General features: G+C 42.7%; 1 protein-coding gene across 3 annotated transcripts in view; it reads right to left on the bottom strand.

Moving 5' to 3' along the window:
• cpeb4b (cytoplasmic polyadenylation element binding protein 4b) overlaps positions 1–8,377 on the bottom strand; it is a 32,035-nt gene extending 23,658 nt beyond the window's left edge. For all 3 annotated transcript variants that reach the window (XM_086177518.1, XM_086177519.1, XM_086177520.1), the window contains exons 1-2: positions 7,967–8,377; positions 5,786–7,017 (exon numbers count right to left, since the gene is read on the bottom strand). In XM_086177518.1, coding sequence (XP_086033644.1) covers positions 5,786–6,970 — 1,185 coding nt within the window. In that variant the 5' untranslated portion in view covers positions 6,971–7,017; positions 7,967–8,377. The remainder of the gene's footprint in view (positions 1–5,785; positions 7,018–7,966) is intronic.
• Positions 8,378–17,930: the final 9,553 nt, after the last annotated feature.

Genomic DNA, 17,930 nt, shown 5'->3' with positions numbered 1-17,930 from the left:
ATATTTCCCTCATTTAGCGCCGATGTCACAAGGACCAGCAGTAATGGCTGAAACCTCGGTCTTCTATTGCTCAATGGCTCCATCAGAATTATTGTTCGTGGATGTACATGCACTTGCGTTGCATGATGGGAGAGCTCTCCAGATAAAATGAGACTTCTTTCTTCTGTATCATCTTTTTAAATTATGGCAAGCGGCAGCACAAATGAGTCTGATCAGAGTAAGACGCCCTGATTCTCAGCAGAAGCGGACGGCGAGGATTAGCAGTAGGTAGTTATGCTGACAACAAACCAGGACATCGTGACTTCAGGGTGTTTAGTTGGAGCACTACAGAGAAAATGCTGCCTGTGGGTGAACCATAGCCATGTTAGCAAAGCAGTTCAGATGTGCAATCCTTTTAAAAGTTTGGCTCACGTACTGCGCCGCTCAGCAAAAGAATAGCGCTTAGCCGACTAGTTATCGATCAGAATGAGCTCAATTTATGATCTGATCACTTCAACAGTGAACGTCTGAGTTAATCATCCCAAGTTTTAGCATTCATTCATGTCCAGGAATTTGACAAAGCTGTGTCATTTTAAACAATCCGAATTCAAACAAAGGTCAGGGTTCCATTTTAACAAAATAATCGGTGGCAAAACGCCACGGATGAGGCATCGCCCTGGGAAATGTCCGCAAACAGGGAACAACACATTTGAATAGCGTGATGCATACCTTCCGAATTTTCCTCCCTCAGAAAGGTAGCAAAACACCGGGCACATCTGCGATGTGGTATTTAAGTACATCAGACAGTATTTTTCATGTTTGTGTTTCCCTTCTCCCCCCCCAACCGACCTCACTAGCTTCATGTGATCAGCGATCAGCTGAGAGGAAGCTGAGCAGTCTAAGGGAGGGCCAGCATTCTCCTGTCAGAAAGTTTCAGAGCTCATATGGCATGGGGGTCATTTCAACACCCCGATCACAGAAACAAGTAATTTGACAGATTAAAAAGAATTAAAAAGCATTGCATTACTGCTTCACACTGCCCATAGTACACTAAAGTACTCATTTAAAAAAAAAATGCTAGTTTATATGCTATTCTACTGATATTCCCTCCTCTTTGATATGAACAGATGGCTGCAGTGCCTCACATAGATGAAGAAAGATAGAACTGACGTAGAGAAAAATAGAGCCACTTTGCGACGGCGTCCCATGGTCGGTGTATCACAATTGATTGCAATTGAACCGATCCATTCTTCCCCGCGTGTTTCAGACCTCGACAATTACTTGACAAAATACCCACCTCAAAGTTAATGACCTTGCCAAAAGAATGAACGTGGGTCTTATTTTACTGTGTCGCTATTCAGCAGCAAAAGACCTTGCTCTCTATTTGCATACAGCCATTTTGTCCATTATAGAGGTGGGAGCGAGTTCTTTGCTTTAGCGGGATACTGTAACATACCGCACCAGTAGCAGATTGCTGTTAATGTGTTAATGTAATCTCCTAAAGAGCCTTTTACTGCAAAAGGCAGACGCTTTTTTCCGTAGGAGTCAAATACTCCATTTGTCTCTGCAGCAAGTGGGGGAAAAAATATGAAACAATTTACTGTCTTAAGAATAGAATAAATTTAAAGCCGCAGTTCATTCATCTCTTCTGACAGTTTTAAAATGGTCGCTATGCAAGGCAGTTAACAAAACAGATTATAGCGGCGCATAGTCACAGCACTTTCTTGCAGAGTCTGTTTATCTCATAGTTAAAGGGGACTTCATTTACCAGTCACATGGGAGCTCTGGTTAAAGTAGCGTGTTCAATATTAACAAAAGCCCGTTGGCTGATGGCCACCACACATGCAGTGCAGGTGACCCGCTGTAGCCACCATTTGGCGGAGTGCATGGAATAGGAACCGAACTGGTGGAAGAGTGACTTGCTGAAAACAGCAATGTCCTCACCTGATTGAAAGTGAACCACTGTTAAGTCTTCATTCGCAAAGCATTGGCTGGGAAACGCCTCATCATTGCAGCCGATGGGAAAAGTGGATAACATTTGAAATGCACAGCTGCTAAGCCCACAGTTACGTAACCTGAAAATTCAGCCATGAACAGACAAATATATCAAATGGAGAGAGGGAGCGTGTGTGTGTGTGTGTGTGTGTGTGTATGTTGGGGGGGGGGGGGGTAATTAAGCTCTTCAAATTGGTTTATAATCTGCTGTGTCCACCAATGGCGATCTGGCAATAACTTCTTGCCACGTCGTTATGGTGACACAAGAACAGAGCCTGCACGATTTAACAATATTACGGGATCGACAAAAGGGGAGATAGCGGTTAAGTCTTGTTTTAAAAAAAAAAACATAATGGACTAGCCACAAAATAAACTACTTCTTCCCTTGAAGAAGAAATGTGTTATGTTTTAACAATACGCTGACTATATGATTAAGACATGCCATGACAGATTAAAGCAAAAACACACACACGTGCCGAACAAATACAGTTCAATGTTTTCCACGGGTTTATGTCCCTACATATCAACAAAGCCATGTCATGCTGGGTTTACTCATTAGTATCCAGGAGCCTGACACTGGGGGCTGCAGCACAGCGGGTGTGCCAGAGTGATGGCTGGTAAGAGGGGAAAGAGTCAGGAGGGTACCTGAATGAGTTTAAAAAGTAGGCCAGGAGTTGGAAGTATTGTATGTCGAATAATCTTTGTATGCTATTCTTACTATTCTAATGCTCTGCATGAGAGGGAGTGTGGGCATGGCCAAATACTTGTTTTCAAATGAACATTCCAAAAAGATGGCAACCAAATTTTTAGAGCTAGCGATTTTTAAGTAAGCCTGTCTACTACGGCCTACCTTCAATTCTTTTACAACAGGGAAGTCTTTAGTTATGACAGTAGTGGACAAAAAGATAACACCAGATAGACCGGCGCTTCTGCGATTGTTTTATCTCGCTGATTCTAGGTTATGAATGTGAAAGACAACACAAACCTTATAGGTTGAAAACTGGAACTATAAAGAGAAGGCCACTGAAGAATAAACCTGACACTTGGTTGCCTGTGTAATAATTCAACAGTGGTTTCTACAGTGACAGCTACCACGCTGCAACATGATCTATAGGCTCAGACCAAATTGACACATTTTCCAATTCAATTATGAAGAGTGGAACAGTCGGCCTCTGGGTCAGAAACATGATATACAGTATGTTCGCATTTACTCATACACATATTTGTGTTATTTCGGAGCAGAAAACAATACCTCCCCTGGACCTCTTCCAAAATTTTAAATCTGTCAGGGGCTCAGAAACAACACAATGGCTTACGCAGCAATGCCACCTTCAAGCTGCATTATGCAACGACGAGGGGCGACCAAAATCGAGACACATTTACTTGGTAAATGTTACTCTGTTAACGGTTACTCCCATAGTACATAAATAAAAGGGCAGAAGTGGGAGGTTCTCGAGGCAAATCGGTGATAAGATTCCAGTAAGTTTCGTTATCAGCCCATCCTTAATGAAAACAGCCAGTATGTAAAACTTCAATGGCTCTCTGGTTATTATATTCATTAATATGAAAACAAACCTATTCATTACAAATTCTACTGTTTTCAGGCTAATTACTGATTATTTCAAACATGTACTTTCAAGTGCTCTCTATGTGTTGACAGTAAATCTATACTTATTACCATTACTTACCCTTTTTCATTCTCAATGGGTTATATTTGCATAACCGGTCACACAAACACACAGTAAGGCCATTCTACACCCGTCCTGAGTCTGCCCATCGTGTATCACGAGGACAGAAGGACAATGCTAATTTGCTCTATCTGATTTAACCCCAGAAAAGAGCAGCAAACTGCAGCTGAAGTAATTCTAGCTTTGGGTTGCACTTGCAACAGAGATATGCAAAAGGAGAAAAAAAAAAAGTGCAGTTCAGTTATCAAAACATGCTAAATCATCGTGTGCTGCTTGTCAGTTTCTTGTCACAGCATGAGGACAAAATGCTAAAAAAATAGAGAAGTTCTTACGATTACGGCCCGTGAGAAATAATTCATCACACCTACAAAAATTTGAATACCAGCCAATCATTAAAAAACGCTTTGCTACTTTTTCAGTACAAGAAAAATAAATAAACAGGGTATGCCATTACTTATTGTTATGGTCTTGCTGAGTAGAACATGAAGGAAGCACAGTGCTGTAAATGTTGATAAATATCAGTAACGCTGTCTCCTAGGCTTTTTGTCAAATGGAAAGCTAAAATGCAAAGAAGTTTGATGTGTCACAAAATTATTTCTGATCCTGTGAAATTTCTGGTGAAATTAACCTTAACAATTGATTATATCACACCTATTGTTATCATGCATGAAAGATATGATAAGCATTGATTGGATTATCTTACATGTGATTTTCCATGACCAAGCAATGGGAACAACTTCTGAATTTCATGATAATTTTTTGACTAACTGCAATGCACCAAGAAAGCATCTACACACAAACAGTTAATGCATTCATTCTGCTGTTTGAAAGAATGGAATTAAAATGAGATTATGACGCCCCCCGACAGGCACGACAAGAAAAACTGTGGTTTCTGAGGCCAATTTGAGACCATCAACTGCAGGTACTTTAACAATTTTCGCAGCATCTTAGATGATCCAGATACGGATGGTAATCTACAACTTATGAGTGACCCAAATGTAATCTGGCATAGCAGGCATAAGTAGTGCATTCAAGAAAAAAAAAAACCCTTTCAGGTCATCGGAGTCGGCTAGACCAATAGCAAAATCTCGTCCCTCTACCTCAGCCTCCTTGTAATGACCTACGCAATCAATCACAAGCTAGATCAATAAAATGAATTTATCTCTATGCTCCCTTCAGCTTATTCCCATCAATCCTATCAGACCTTTTCTACATGTGATGATACAATTAGGTATGACATCTTCACAGTAGGTGGACCCGGCTATCAAAATTAAAGAGAATAAAATGGCATTTTGTTCATGACTTGCTATTCTGCTGACAGTTCAATCCTGGCTAATCAACAAAGCCATAGTTGTGAGAAATCAAATCACCAAGCTTCATTTAAAAGATCAAAATGTGTAAGGAAAGAAGAAAAGACAACTGATTCGACTATTACCATACCTACCTGTCCTTTGTTTCTGCAGAGAATGAAAGACATCCAGAAATGATGTTTTCTCGTTGACTGTCGTATACAGATTTATTTTCATCATAGTCTACATCGCTCTTGGTCGCCAACCCCTGTGAACATTTCTCCCGCACTATTTATAACCCATTTTTCCATTTCCATGCCCTCTCCCCATTCTTTTCTCTCCATCTCTGATGCTTCCCCTTCACTGCGATGCCTCCCTCCAACCCCCCAGCTCGTATACGTGGCACACACACACACACACACACACACACACACACACACACACACACACACACACACACACACACACACACACACACACACACACACACACACACACACACACACACACACACACACACACACACACACAGCCGCAGTGACAGAGCCACATTAGTCATCATCAGGGACACAGTTATGGAAGTACAGAGCCCAACAACCGATTTTTGAGCTAACAGGCTAACGTACGCATCACGCGGATCCACGCTTTTCCCTATGTCAAAGAAGAGCAATGGCAAAAGAGTTAGTAATTGCAACATGAATACAATAGACGGTAGGTTGATGATTAGTAATATTTGCAGCACTGAGGCATTGTTCAAACACATGCTTGTAAAGGAGTATGTTAAAATCAAATCATTAACAAGAAATATAATAGGAATACCACATGCAAACAGACCTGGAAGGGAAAGATATTATCGCTTCTGCCGACTCCGTCGTCCATCCACGACTTGGGGTTGAAGCCTGCGGGACTGTTTCGAGGATACTTCTGGGATGCCACGTGGTTGTTAGCGAAGGTCTTCTTCAACGGTGAGATGGAGTTGATGGGGGTCATACCGCCATTCAGCCCTCTGCGATAGTCTCTGCCCTGAGACCCTCCCCAGCCACCGCCGCCACTACCATAGCCCCCTCCGGGACTCCAGGAGGTAGAGGAGCCAGGGGAGGGAGAGGGGCTCTGATAGCTAGCCGGACCCCAGGGGGACGGGGGCTTATTCAGGCTGTTGGACAAATGTGGCAACTGGCTGAAGGCCGGATTCCTGTGCGGAAAGGGTGGAGGAGGGTGCGGAGATGCAGGGGAGCGTCGATGCTGCTGGTGTTGGTTGTGGGGGTGCTGGAAGTGGGGGTGAGGCGGGGGAGCTGGGTGGTGCTGGGACAAGGCAGCAGTCGGTCCTATTTGAGGGGAGAAGTTTCCACCGAACCCTGGACTGACATGATGTGAGAAGTTCTGAAACAGCAAGGGCCCATTGTTTGCAGAGGCTGGGTTGAAGAAGCTAACATCCTCGTTGATGATGGTTGATGGTGCCGGCGGTATTGCGGCCGACCAGTTGTTGAAGCCAGTGAGCGATGACGAGGTTGTGCTGGACTGCACCGGTCCAGTTCCCCCCAAACCAGATGCCTCTTGGTAATCGAAGCCCGTCAGGACCGGAGACTCCAGACGTAGCTGTTTCTCCTTTCCGTTACTTCCTTCGGATGTGCTGGTGTCCGTCTTGCCTTCCTCTGACCGGGCTTTTTCGAGTTCTGAAATGATCCCGCCACCGCTTCCAGCCTCTTGGTGATTCCCTGGGGACAGCTGCTTTTCTTGCGTTTCCTGCATTTCCTGTTGCTGCTGTGCTTTGGGCTTCTCGGGCCCCCCGAGGATTTCGTCTTGCACACTGTTGTGGGTGGCAGAGGCAGGGAAGAGCCAGGGAGAGCCTCCTGTGGTGCCATTCCCCGCGGCTGTGGTGCTGTTTATGAAAGCTGCAGGGCTCTGCGACACATTTTGGTGATGGTGTGGGGGCTGCAGATGCGGGTGGATTCGGACTGGGAATGCAGACTTGTTGCCGGTGTTGTTTTGAACTAGGACTCCGAACCCGTAATCCCCCATTTGTTTTCTGCCCCCACACACAAATGCTATCCCGTGATCGTTTGGTCCTATTAAGAGAAGAGCACACAGGGTGGCATGCAAAGAGTTAGCAGTCAGCCCCTCTAATTCCACTATAGATCAAGGGATTATGAAACAACTAGGTGATGGACAGAGACATTTTCCAGTGACATAAAAGAGCTTTTTTTCCCCCTTCATTCGATCCGTTTTACTCCCTCAGAGAAATTGTAGACATATGATAATCACACAACGTTGTCATGAATGAGCTCATTCTTGCACCGAACAATCCACCCTTATCACTCCAGGCAAAGCTAACCAGTTAACATTTACAGTTACATCTTTAGCTAATTATAACCCCGTGACGTTGCAAGCTTGTAAGGCTACAGCTGAGCTGCTGGCAGCCACTAATGTAGCTGGAAACACTCCTCTTACGAACCGACTCCCTCTCTCTCCCTGTGTGTGTGTGTGTGTGTGTGTGTGTGTGTGTGTGTGTGTGTGTGTGTGTGTGTGTGTGTGTGTGTGTGTGAATCTCTCTCTGTCTGTCTCCCTCTCTCGCTCTCTCTCTCTCTCTCTCTCTTTGAGACGTATTCTTGACGCAAAACCGGACGACACGAATTTCCGTATTACCTAAAAGGAGACCATTGCCGTGTAAAAAAACAGGATCGAATGAGAAAATAGTTATGCTAGTGAGATATTTAGCGTGCTAAAAAAAAAAAGCTCGACCCGTTTGACAGCTGTCAGCAGACTAAGAGTCATACCTCATTTTTAATCAGTCAAATTGACGAAATACCGTCGAAATACGCCCAATAAATCCCAGCATACAAAAATGTCCATCGTTACGTTTGTACAATAAAGGCAAATGTCGAGCCGAGCGCTTAAAATAAACTACTTGGCAGACTCCAATCCGTTGCTAACATTAGCTAAGCTAGCTATTAAGGATTAGCACGAATGCTAGCTGGGTGGACAGACTTGATGCAGGCGAATTCGTGTCAATTTCACCTTCTGATCACCACCTTCGACCTCGGCGATGTCTTTGTCGAGATCCTTCCCTCGGGTTGATAGCGAGGTGGTGTCCTTGAAAGGATGTGTGCTGCAGGCAAGGGTTTTCAAAGGCGATTTGGTAGCTGACTCGGACAGTGCAGTCGGTCAGCTTTTTTTTCCTCTCCCTTCTCCTGACGTGTCCTGCCTGCTCAATGACACAGCTCTGTATCTGCTGCCTCTAATCTCAACTCTGTCATCAAAGAGCTTTGTTTGCGTGGCAATGCGTGAAATATACTCGGCCGCGGATCTCTCACAAGCCTTGTTCGGTCGGTTTCATTGTTCGTGTCGTTTCAGCTTTTATTTTTTCCGTGTCTTCCCTATAGAGCGAGCCGAATCCTAGGTGCTTCTTGGCTGCCCCTCTCTCCTGAAACCGACCGTTGGCCGAATGACAGCGAGAGATCAGCCGAGACATACTTCCGCTTCAAGCCCCGCCCCTCCGCCGTGGCCACGCCCACCCAGGACCACACCTCGACGGGTGATTGGCTGAAAAACCGGCAACCTCGCCTAAACGCTGCAACGTTTCACAGCCGTGCACCAATGATACGTTCATGTCATACACAAGTACGCCTCCATGAGGTCAGGAATGATCTGAGAAAAATGAAAAAAAAAACCTCCACCAAACACCATCCCGTCTTTTCACGATGCAGCTAGTATTAGAACGAGTGAAAGCTGAGACGCCCAACACCCCTCTCCCGTCCCCCCTTTAGGATGCGGTGCAAGTTCGACGCCAGGGCAAGCGTTTTGACGTGCACGCAGTCCACCAACCGAGACAGTTGGTTCTTGATGTATTTTATTAAATTTAGCAGAAAGCATATGACTCCATCACTGCTAGACGCATTTTTATAATCAAACTAATGAAAAAAAATTAAATTGATTATGCAACGGTTTTATGTACAGCGATGTTGTATTCACAAATTTTAAATTATTACTGTTTTTTTTTTTATTCCAAAATTCTGTCCCAAAAAAATAAAATACAATGGTTGTTGTTGATGGATCAATTTTTCATTGCAAGGTGAAATCTCATGTCGTCTAGAAAAACACATTTTACATTTGGCTGATTTGAAAATGTGCATGTACACATCAAGATAGTAACCGTGTTCAACTGTGAGGATATGCAATCATTTTTTTCTGTTTCTCCAAATAGTACCAGAGTGTGAGAGATTTATATCCTTCAGTTGAGGGTTGCAATGATTTATTTTTTTTCTCAGCTCCTCCACGCGATCACTGTATTCGCAGGTAAACCCCATATAAGACTTATTTCTTTGTTACAGTGCTCTGGCAGATGTCTGGCAATTCAGCATTTTTCTCATCATCGCTACCCACACGGTTTCCCACATCCCCTTTATGTTTCGCTTCGTCCTCCACCATGTCCTCTTCCCCGGTCTGGTCATTATCACCTGGAGGTCATCAGGCTGCTTTGACGCTGTCAGTCTCACCGACCCTCACCTCGTTGTGTTTTATGCGTCCACAAATGGCTATCTAATAAATCTGCCCCCTCAAGTCCAGCTGGAGGAGGGTGATAGATGGGGGGGGGGGGGGGGGTCTGCTCTGCACCGTTAAATGTGTAAGGACTGGATAAGAAGCCAAGGGTTGGATGGTAGCCGGTAAAGCCAAAGTTAGGGAAGAGCAAGCTTGCTATTAAAAGAATAATCAAAGATGTCTGGTTGTCCGGTACATATGAAAATGCTCAGGTCAAAATCAACAAACATTTTATTGCGGCGATTCTCAATCGAGACTAAATGTTGTCACCTACAAAACCATTTTTTAAACTCCTTTTCCTTTCGGCTGTTCCATTCAGGCGTCGCCACAGCGAATCATCTGCCTCCATCCAACCCTCTCCTCTGCATCCTCTTCTCTCACGCCAACTAACTTCATTTCCTCTTTCCCTACATCCGTAAATCTCCCGCCAGGCACTTCCAAACTCAGCATCCGTCCACCAATATATTCATTATCTCTCCTCTGGACATGTCCAAAGCATGCTTTTCTTCTTGCTTTGAACAATACAAAGCTTAATTCTTGCTACAACCAATGATAATGATAACAACGCCGAAAGATATGTCAAAGTTTTGATGGTAAAAAAAGGGGAAGTTTGAAATGAATTACATAAGAATGGGAAATATTTATCCAAAGGATCTATGAGACCGGGTTCAATTAGCAGTGCAATCAGTAGCCGCATACCTCGAAGGCCCGTATATAATTTCCAGAGAAATCGATGAAAAATATCCAATGACATTTCAATTTTCATGAAAATTAAGATATCGTGACCCACTCTCGGGCATAAGCATGCCTGAGAATAGATTGCAGATGAGGACGGGGAGCAGAGGGTATCGGGGTGGACCTTTATCTCATGCCGGAAGTTTAGTTAAAGACAAGCAAGTCTGGTAAATGCCAGAAACAAGTCACGAGGTATTCTTATCAAATAGCAACATATTCAAGCCGACAAAAAAAAAAAAAAAAAAAAAGTCCGAAATGCTAATGGGGTTTAGATTGTATGATAGAAGAAATTATGTTGGAAAAAGGAACAAGTAAAAGTAAATATTGTTCCCTGGCCATTATTCCACCCCTTCATTAAGTTCTGTAAAACCCCTTGAGGTACGGATTAATCTTTGATAGAAACTTAAAGCCCTTGTGTTTAATATTATGCATGAAACCACACCACAATTTATGAATGCAAAGGATTCCTCTAAGGAATGATATCAAGTTAGTCCTTTCTCCTTATGATAGTAGTATGACAAAGAACTTCTCATGTACACATTTTAATTCCATCGTTTTGCAGTCTTTTCTGTTGGATTCAGGGCAACGCGCGCTGCAGACCGAGACCCGGATCGTACATCATGCCGCCGCACGACTGACATCCATTTCCTTTCCTTATTTTAATATCTTTGCTCTGTTCATTAAAAAAAGTGACATCTAAATCATGGAACTGAGGGCAAGAATCAGCGGGAGGAAGAATATTCTTAAATCTGCTCCATCTATCCCGAGTCTCCTATGGAGGGCAGGGGATTTTTCCTCACAGAGGGGTGGATGATTAGGCAGAGTGCCCGATACAGAAAACGGATTTCTAGGACAGAATAACAGGTCTTACTGGCCTTACGCCGGAGACACACATACTCTCTCTCACACACACACACACACACACACACACACACATGCTGACAGGGTTTACATTACATTATCCAAATGAATGCAGAAAGCAGAAATTCCTCCAGCATATGAAATGATGTACATGGCAACATCACCAGTATGGATTCCCCCTGAAATGAAGCCGAGAGTTGAATTTTTCCTCCACTGGACTCCATGTATTTTTTTTCCTGGACATGGGTATGTGTGTGTGTGTGTGCTCTGCTATATCCAAGACTGGATAGGTACTATGAATAAAACATTGAATCCATTAAAAAATTAATCGCCTCTACCTTAGGCATAATTATGGTGCAATTCCTCCCGAATGCATGAGTGTCAGGGTTCACATGAGTGACTGAACACAAAGTAAATTTGCTGTAGTACTGAAAAAACACCTCATAAATGACTATATATATACTGTGTGTGTGTGAGTATACGTATAATGATATATCTTAATATAAATAACTTATTAGATTTCTTTGTCTTTATTTGAACAATCTCTTCCTACTTTTGCTAAAATCATGGCGGTGTCCTGAGTCGACATTTATGAAATATGAGGCCTTGACCGTGCGCTTGTGTAAATTTCCAGGGACGGAGAGGAGGGGTAATTTCACAGATATGAAATAATGCAAAACTGTCACAAGAACATTTTACACAAAATATTGGTCAAATATCGCAAAGATATCGTATGAAACAAACAGGAAATAAACCATGACTTCTTTATTTCCAAGCTTGCCAGAATTTTTTTACAGAATGGCATTAAAAATAAAATTGCCATTTGGTAATAAGGAAATTATCAGTCATTGAAAGTATATGAGGACCAGCAAATAATAAACTGATAAGAGACTTCTTTCACACAGTTACTGACAAGCACTCAATTCTATCCACAAAAAGTCAAATTAAAGTGGAACTAAATTGATGCTCCACATTCAAGAGGTGAATTTTCCTTATTTGTGTTATTTATTTGACAACCAAAGCAGATATACTGAAATATATCCATCACTATCAGCCTTAGAGTGAGTTAGCGGTAAAAGAGAAATAAGGATAAAAGGTATCCAGGCTTATAGTGCCCGTCATAAATGTCTCCAACTGATGATTCTGTCTGTTGGAACATCTTAAAAGTCCGTCTCTCCTTGATTTATTTCCACACGTACGCACACGTGCACACACACATGGGGAACCAATTGCATGTCAGTCTTCAAAATTTCTACCGTGACATACTTTGAAATACAAATAAGTCATTAGTTTCCTTCCTGATTGATATTGGAGTACCACACTTCTCTTTTTCACTCTCTCTCTCGCTCTCTCTCTTGGTGTGTGTGCGTGTATGTATGGGTGTGCATGTGTGTGTGTGTGTGTGTGTGTGTTTTTTTCCTCTTTTGACAGCCTGAGACCTTTCACATCCTTCATCCTCCCTGTGTATTTTGCCCTGTTGTGCTCTCCCCGGGGACTCCATACTAATTATCCCAAAGAGGTCGAGTAGCGGACCAGGACGACTGTTTGAAAAAGATACGTAGGCCCAGTGTGTGTGTGTGTGTGTGTGTGTGTGTGTGTGTGTGAGAGGACACATAGATGTTTATGTGACTCGGGCCAGGCTGATTTTATGACTCCATAATATATCACAAGAGAGCTACCGCCGGGTCAGTGATGCAATGCTTATGTGTGTGTGTGTGTGTGTGCGCGTGTGTGTTATGAATGCACAATTTTGTGTGTATCCATATGCAAATTTCAATGACTGAATTTGCAGTAAAATGAAGAAATAGAAGAAAACAGCTTGGTTTGTTTTCTCCCATTTTCCAGTAATCAGTTTTAACAGATTCCCATTTAACTGCAATAAAGGATAATAAATCTGGTGATATAAAAGAAACTGTCGGGCTTTTTGAAATGTACTTAATAATAAATCATCTGGAACAAATACAATTCCAAATCAGCCAAATTAGCATAATTACGCCGACTAGCATAAATAAAGAGTACTGGCGAGCGATGCTGGCTGTTTCTGCACGGGCTAAACTTGGACCAAGAAACAATCGTGGTTATCGTGTATTCACTCATGCATTGAGCCAAAATGATGGGAAACCTGACTCGGATGCTGATTCTGGGACGAGTTTTTCACCGCATCCCAGTATCTGGAGCGAGTGTCCATTTACATGTGACGGTCTGCAATTTGCGATGTCAAATTGGGTCCATTGCTCGTGACATATAAGAGGAATTTGTTTATTTGCTGATTTATTGTTATAGATGAACATGGGAATAAGAAAATTAAAAAAAAAAAAAAAAATTGGATAGTCTTAATTCTGTTTCTCTCAATCCATCCATTTATCTGTAACTGTGTGTGTGCGCAAGCGTGTGTGTTTATAATTTAAATTTGTGCACAGATGTGTGGGAAAGTCATTTGAGGGAGTGGGGTGCCTCGGAGCCGGAGTGATTTACCTTCTGGGCACTTCTGCATGGCCTGCGAGTCTTGCTGAGTGACAGGCTTGAGAGAGGCGGGGGCAGAAAGTGAATGAGCACAGCACGAAATAATACATTTTGGGAATTTGAACTTAAATAAATTGTGACATCCACTTAAAATTTGATGATACTTGCCTCTTCTTTTTTTTCAACCTCCCCAACCCACCAAGTTAATCCAGTAGAATACTCAGATGGACTGGGTTTCTGTGGAAAAGGTGACATACCATACAGGGTAGGCTCTTTTAACCGGCCTGCATTGTTATTTGAGTGCCGGATTAATTTACAACATAAAGAACAGGCTTTGCTTGCTTATATGCTGGCTGCTTTTTGTGCGTTTGCCTCTTCCTGCTCCCTTGTACCAGCTGCTCTACATTTGTCATGCAGATGTCCTTTCTGAAACGCACTGTTCAGTATCTTTGTGCACGTTTTGTTGCGTTCACCTGTTCTCCTTTTAAGCAACGGCTAGGGTCGATGTTGGCTGGATGTATGTCGTACATCGTTTGGCCTCGGGGGACAATTGACGGCAAAAATGAACCTCCTGGGTAACTCCTGGCTTACCCCTTGCATGATTTGAGTAAATTAACCGATCACAAATCGACAAAACAAACCGGTGAAGTCTAAGCCGCAGATGGAGTTGATTTTCAGAAAGTCGTCTGCGCGTGTGAGTCTGCGTAGAGTTGTTTGTTGTTTTCCTTTGGTTTTTGATTGACTGAAATTCATTGCATCGGGGATCGATAACCAATGACTTGTTTATTTCAACGTGTCGCAGGCAGTTGTTTCTCAGTTAGTAAATCCTTCTATTTCCACTGAAGTGAAACTGGACAATGATCTAATATTAATTAACATCATAAAATGACAAAAATGAGAAACAGAAAATAAAAAATCATCTGAATATTATCAAGTGACAAAAATGACACAGCAGACTACGGTTGCTTTAAGACTCACACTCTAGTTGTGTAATTTTTTTTCTTCACTTTAATATGCTCATGCAAAAAAAAGGCAGAAACGCAACCTTTTGTTCATCAAAGCAGGAAGGTAGAAGGACATTCAAATTTAAGCCGGTAATATTCCCAGCCTTCTAACTGTGACTGCGGCAATCCCTCCTTCGAGCGAACAGGACACGTCTTGTATTTAAGCTACGAACTGGGGCAGAGTTGCTTTAAGGAAAGCGTTGTCAGGCCGTTCCAAGGGTCTCCTAACAAACCCCTTGCTGATAACACTTTATTTCCATTCAAGCCCCTGAAAATCAGTGCTGACAAAGTCTGCATGTTATCCACTGACCTGGATGTACACCGACTTGGGCTGTTTCTCTTGTAAGGTCTGTTTGAATTGGGTTTATTGTCTGTGTTTGTATTTCTATTGTTTTCTCTTTCCTGTCTGTCCGCGCACGCGCGCACACATACATGCGGGCACGCCAACAAACGCACACATCATGCTGACATAGGCTAAAAGAAAGAGCAATGAACAGAGGATTGCTGAGTCAAACAGACAAGACCCCCCCCTTCCACACACACACACACACACACACACAGATACACACACACACACACACACACACACACACACACATCACACCAAAATAAATGTACAGAGAATATGGCCTCATCAATAATGGAAAGTTCACCCTACAGTGTCACTGATGTGTGTTTTTCAGTGGGAGGGAGTAAAAAAACAATTGCATCTGTGCTATTGGAGTTTGTTTACTCCGACATCAGGGTTGTTTTAATCGATGCAATTGCGTGTTTGCTGTTGCGAAGACTTGAATCACATCGAATTTTTCCGACCGCAATGAAGTGGCACTCCCAGCGTCTTGTATGATGTTGCAGTGGTGAACGGTGTTACGCGTCTCCGTGTCTGATGGCCACAGTGTGTTATTTCTACACATGACTACATGGTAATCCCCCCCCCCCTCCACCCCCAGCTCATGCTGCTTTATAATCCCCTAAAATCTATAGATTTCTTCGACTCTGAACCGAGAAATGAATAACCGCAACCCCGGAACTCATGTTAGATATCTGGAAACGGCGGGTACGTGACTTTCCTACCATTAAACTACTTGCCGTACACGTGCAAAAGCAAATCTGACATCATATCTGAATCCGATTCATCCGCTAAGGGACTTGTATCATTTAAACTGCATACTCTGTGTATTCTGCCACTTACAGAAAAGAACCAGCGCTTCTTCGATATCCGACTTGTGAAGGACTCTGTATTCTGTTTGCCATTTGTCACAAAAGCTATTGATGTCACGAGATAGGCCATCGACTTCACAATTTGCAATTTTTACAATGTCCGCCTAGACATTTTTTTTCACTAGATTTAAAGGACAAGCACTGCATAAGTTAGTATTATAGGGTTTGTGCTTGACAGGAAGATGGGGTTTACATTTTTTGATTAATAAAGATATAATCAACATAGCTGACTATAATTTTCTTCTGCTTGTTATTTGTTGTATAGGAAATAGAGGACAAAATGTACAGACATACACAGCTGTCCTACGTAGGAAGGAGGGTTAGCTTAGCTTAGCTTAGCTTAGCTTAACTTAGCAAACATATTAAAATGTGAGAAAAAAAAATCTGCATCAATGCTGCACCAATCATAACCCCACCATTTTGAAATTATAATAGCCCTACGCTTTAACAACTCTGGCTGAAAATATTAAAATACAATGTAAAAACAGAAATTGAACTGTCTGCCGATCCTCCTGGAATGAGGCTACTCGTCATTTGTTGTTGTTTTATATTCACTTTTATTTTTGAGCTGGTATCTTTGTTTCATTCAGGAAAGGTAAACATCCATCATGTCAGTCCCCCGTGGATCGACATGACGGATGCTCAGCATCAAAACATGCAACAGCCCAGCTATTCAAAGACAGCTTTTTCATTCCAGGCCATTTAAATTCAAAGATATTTTGAAAATGTTGCCTTTCCATGTGTTCAACCGCTGAGAGGGAGAAAGCGCCTGCCTCACGATGGTGCATTTTCAGAGTTTCCTCTGTGGTGGCTTCAAGTTTCTGGATGAAACATAGAGCTGAATAATAGACTGGACCTTTAAAATATTTATGGCTTCAAAAATCACACTTCAACTGAAAGTCAGAATTTCAACCGAATGGAGAGAACATTCATCATCCGAACACGTAAATAGTCTCAAGAGCAAGAAAAAAAACTTGCCGTATGAGCTGCATTAGCATTATTAGCAAGCGTAAAGACTTTGTGACCTTTCCAGAGTGCGGCAGTGTGAGGTGGGCTTTTAGTAAGAAATTGATCCCTCCCCCCCCCACGATCTGCTGTGTTTATTGACCTCAGTTTGAAGGTTTCACAATCTGGCTTATTGGTTGTGAGACTCATTGATCGTAGTATAACACATAGATGATCAATCTGATAAAATCGCCCTGGTTGGGCTATCAGTCAGTCGCCACGCCTCCCGGGTCACGGGAGACGCACGGCGACATGGCTATTTTAAAAAAAAAAAAAAAAAAAAAAAAGATGGCTTTGGATATCGGAGCCATATTGGGTCACGAATGCTCTGCATGCAAGCACTCTGTGTGCACAGATGCATACAGTAATATATCACACAAACACACACACACACACACATATATATATATATATAGAATGCAAACAGTGTAAGTCCACATTAATCATGAACATAAACATGCATACATTGTCACGGCGATTGGCGATCAATACCAAAATCCATCTCAAATTCTCCAGCGCACACGTTGATCATCTGCATCGCTCCCTCTGAGTGATTTTCATCTTTGACGTTTGATTTCTTTCAGAGCGATTCAAGCTGTAAAAAGAGGTGAAATGAATTCATAGGTTATTTTTCCTCTTCAGTCACGTCAGCCCGCTCTTATTTCACGTTACCGCCTTCGGATTCGATACTAAATCGTAGAAATGGCTGACGTATTTCCCATGAAATCTGCAATCACGCTTTCAAGGACAAGTAGTCTAACATCTGCATTGCTAGGGACGCTGAAATTGCACGTGTGTGTTTCCAACAGACGTCCGTGTTCACGCTTGCTATCTCAACCCAGTCTCCCTCTTTGTCTCAGTCGGCAGTAGTGGACAGATGGTGGGATCAAAACCCATCAAACATTTACAACCTTGCAGACACAGTCTCATCACTCTCACTCCCTGACATCAGAGAAGCTTGCACGTGCGCACACACACACACACACACACACACACACTTTCAAAGTGCCTGCCCTACTGCCTAAAGCTCTGAAATTGTTCAAATTAGGAATCTGATGGAGCTTTGATGGAAGTGTGATCGGCGTTGTGAATCTTTCACGTCAACTCCGACTGACCTTCATTTTAAGTAAAAACGATCCCGCAGACACCTTCCG

This window comes from Fistularia commersonii, chromosome 29, assembly GCF_037954325.1.
Source record: "Fistularia commersonii isolate RoL2024-O1a breed Wild chromosome 29, RoL_Fcom_v1.0, whole genome shotgun sequence".
NCBI lineage: Eukaryota > Metazoa > Chordata > Actinopteri > Syngnathiformes > Fistulariidae > Fistularia > Fistularia commersonii.
This window is presented reverse-complemented; position numbering and strand designations above follow the sequence as displayed.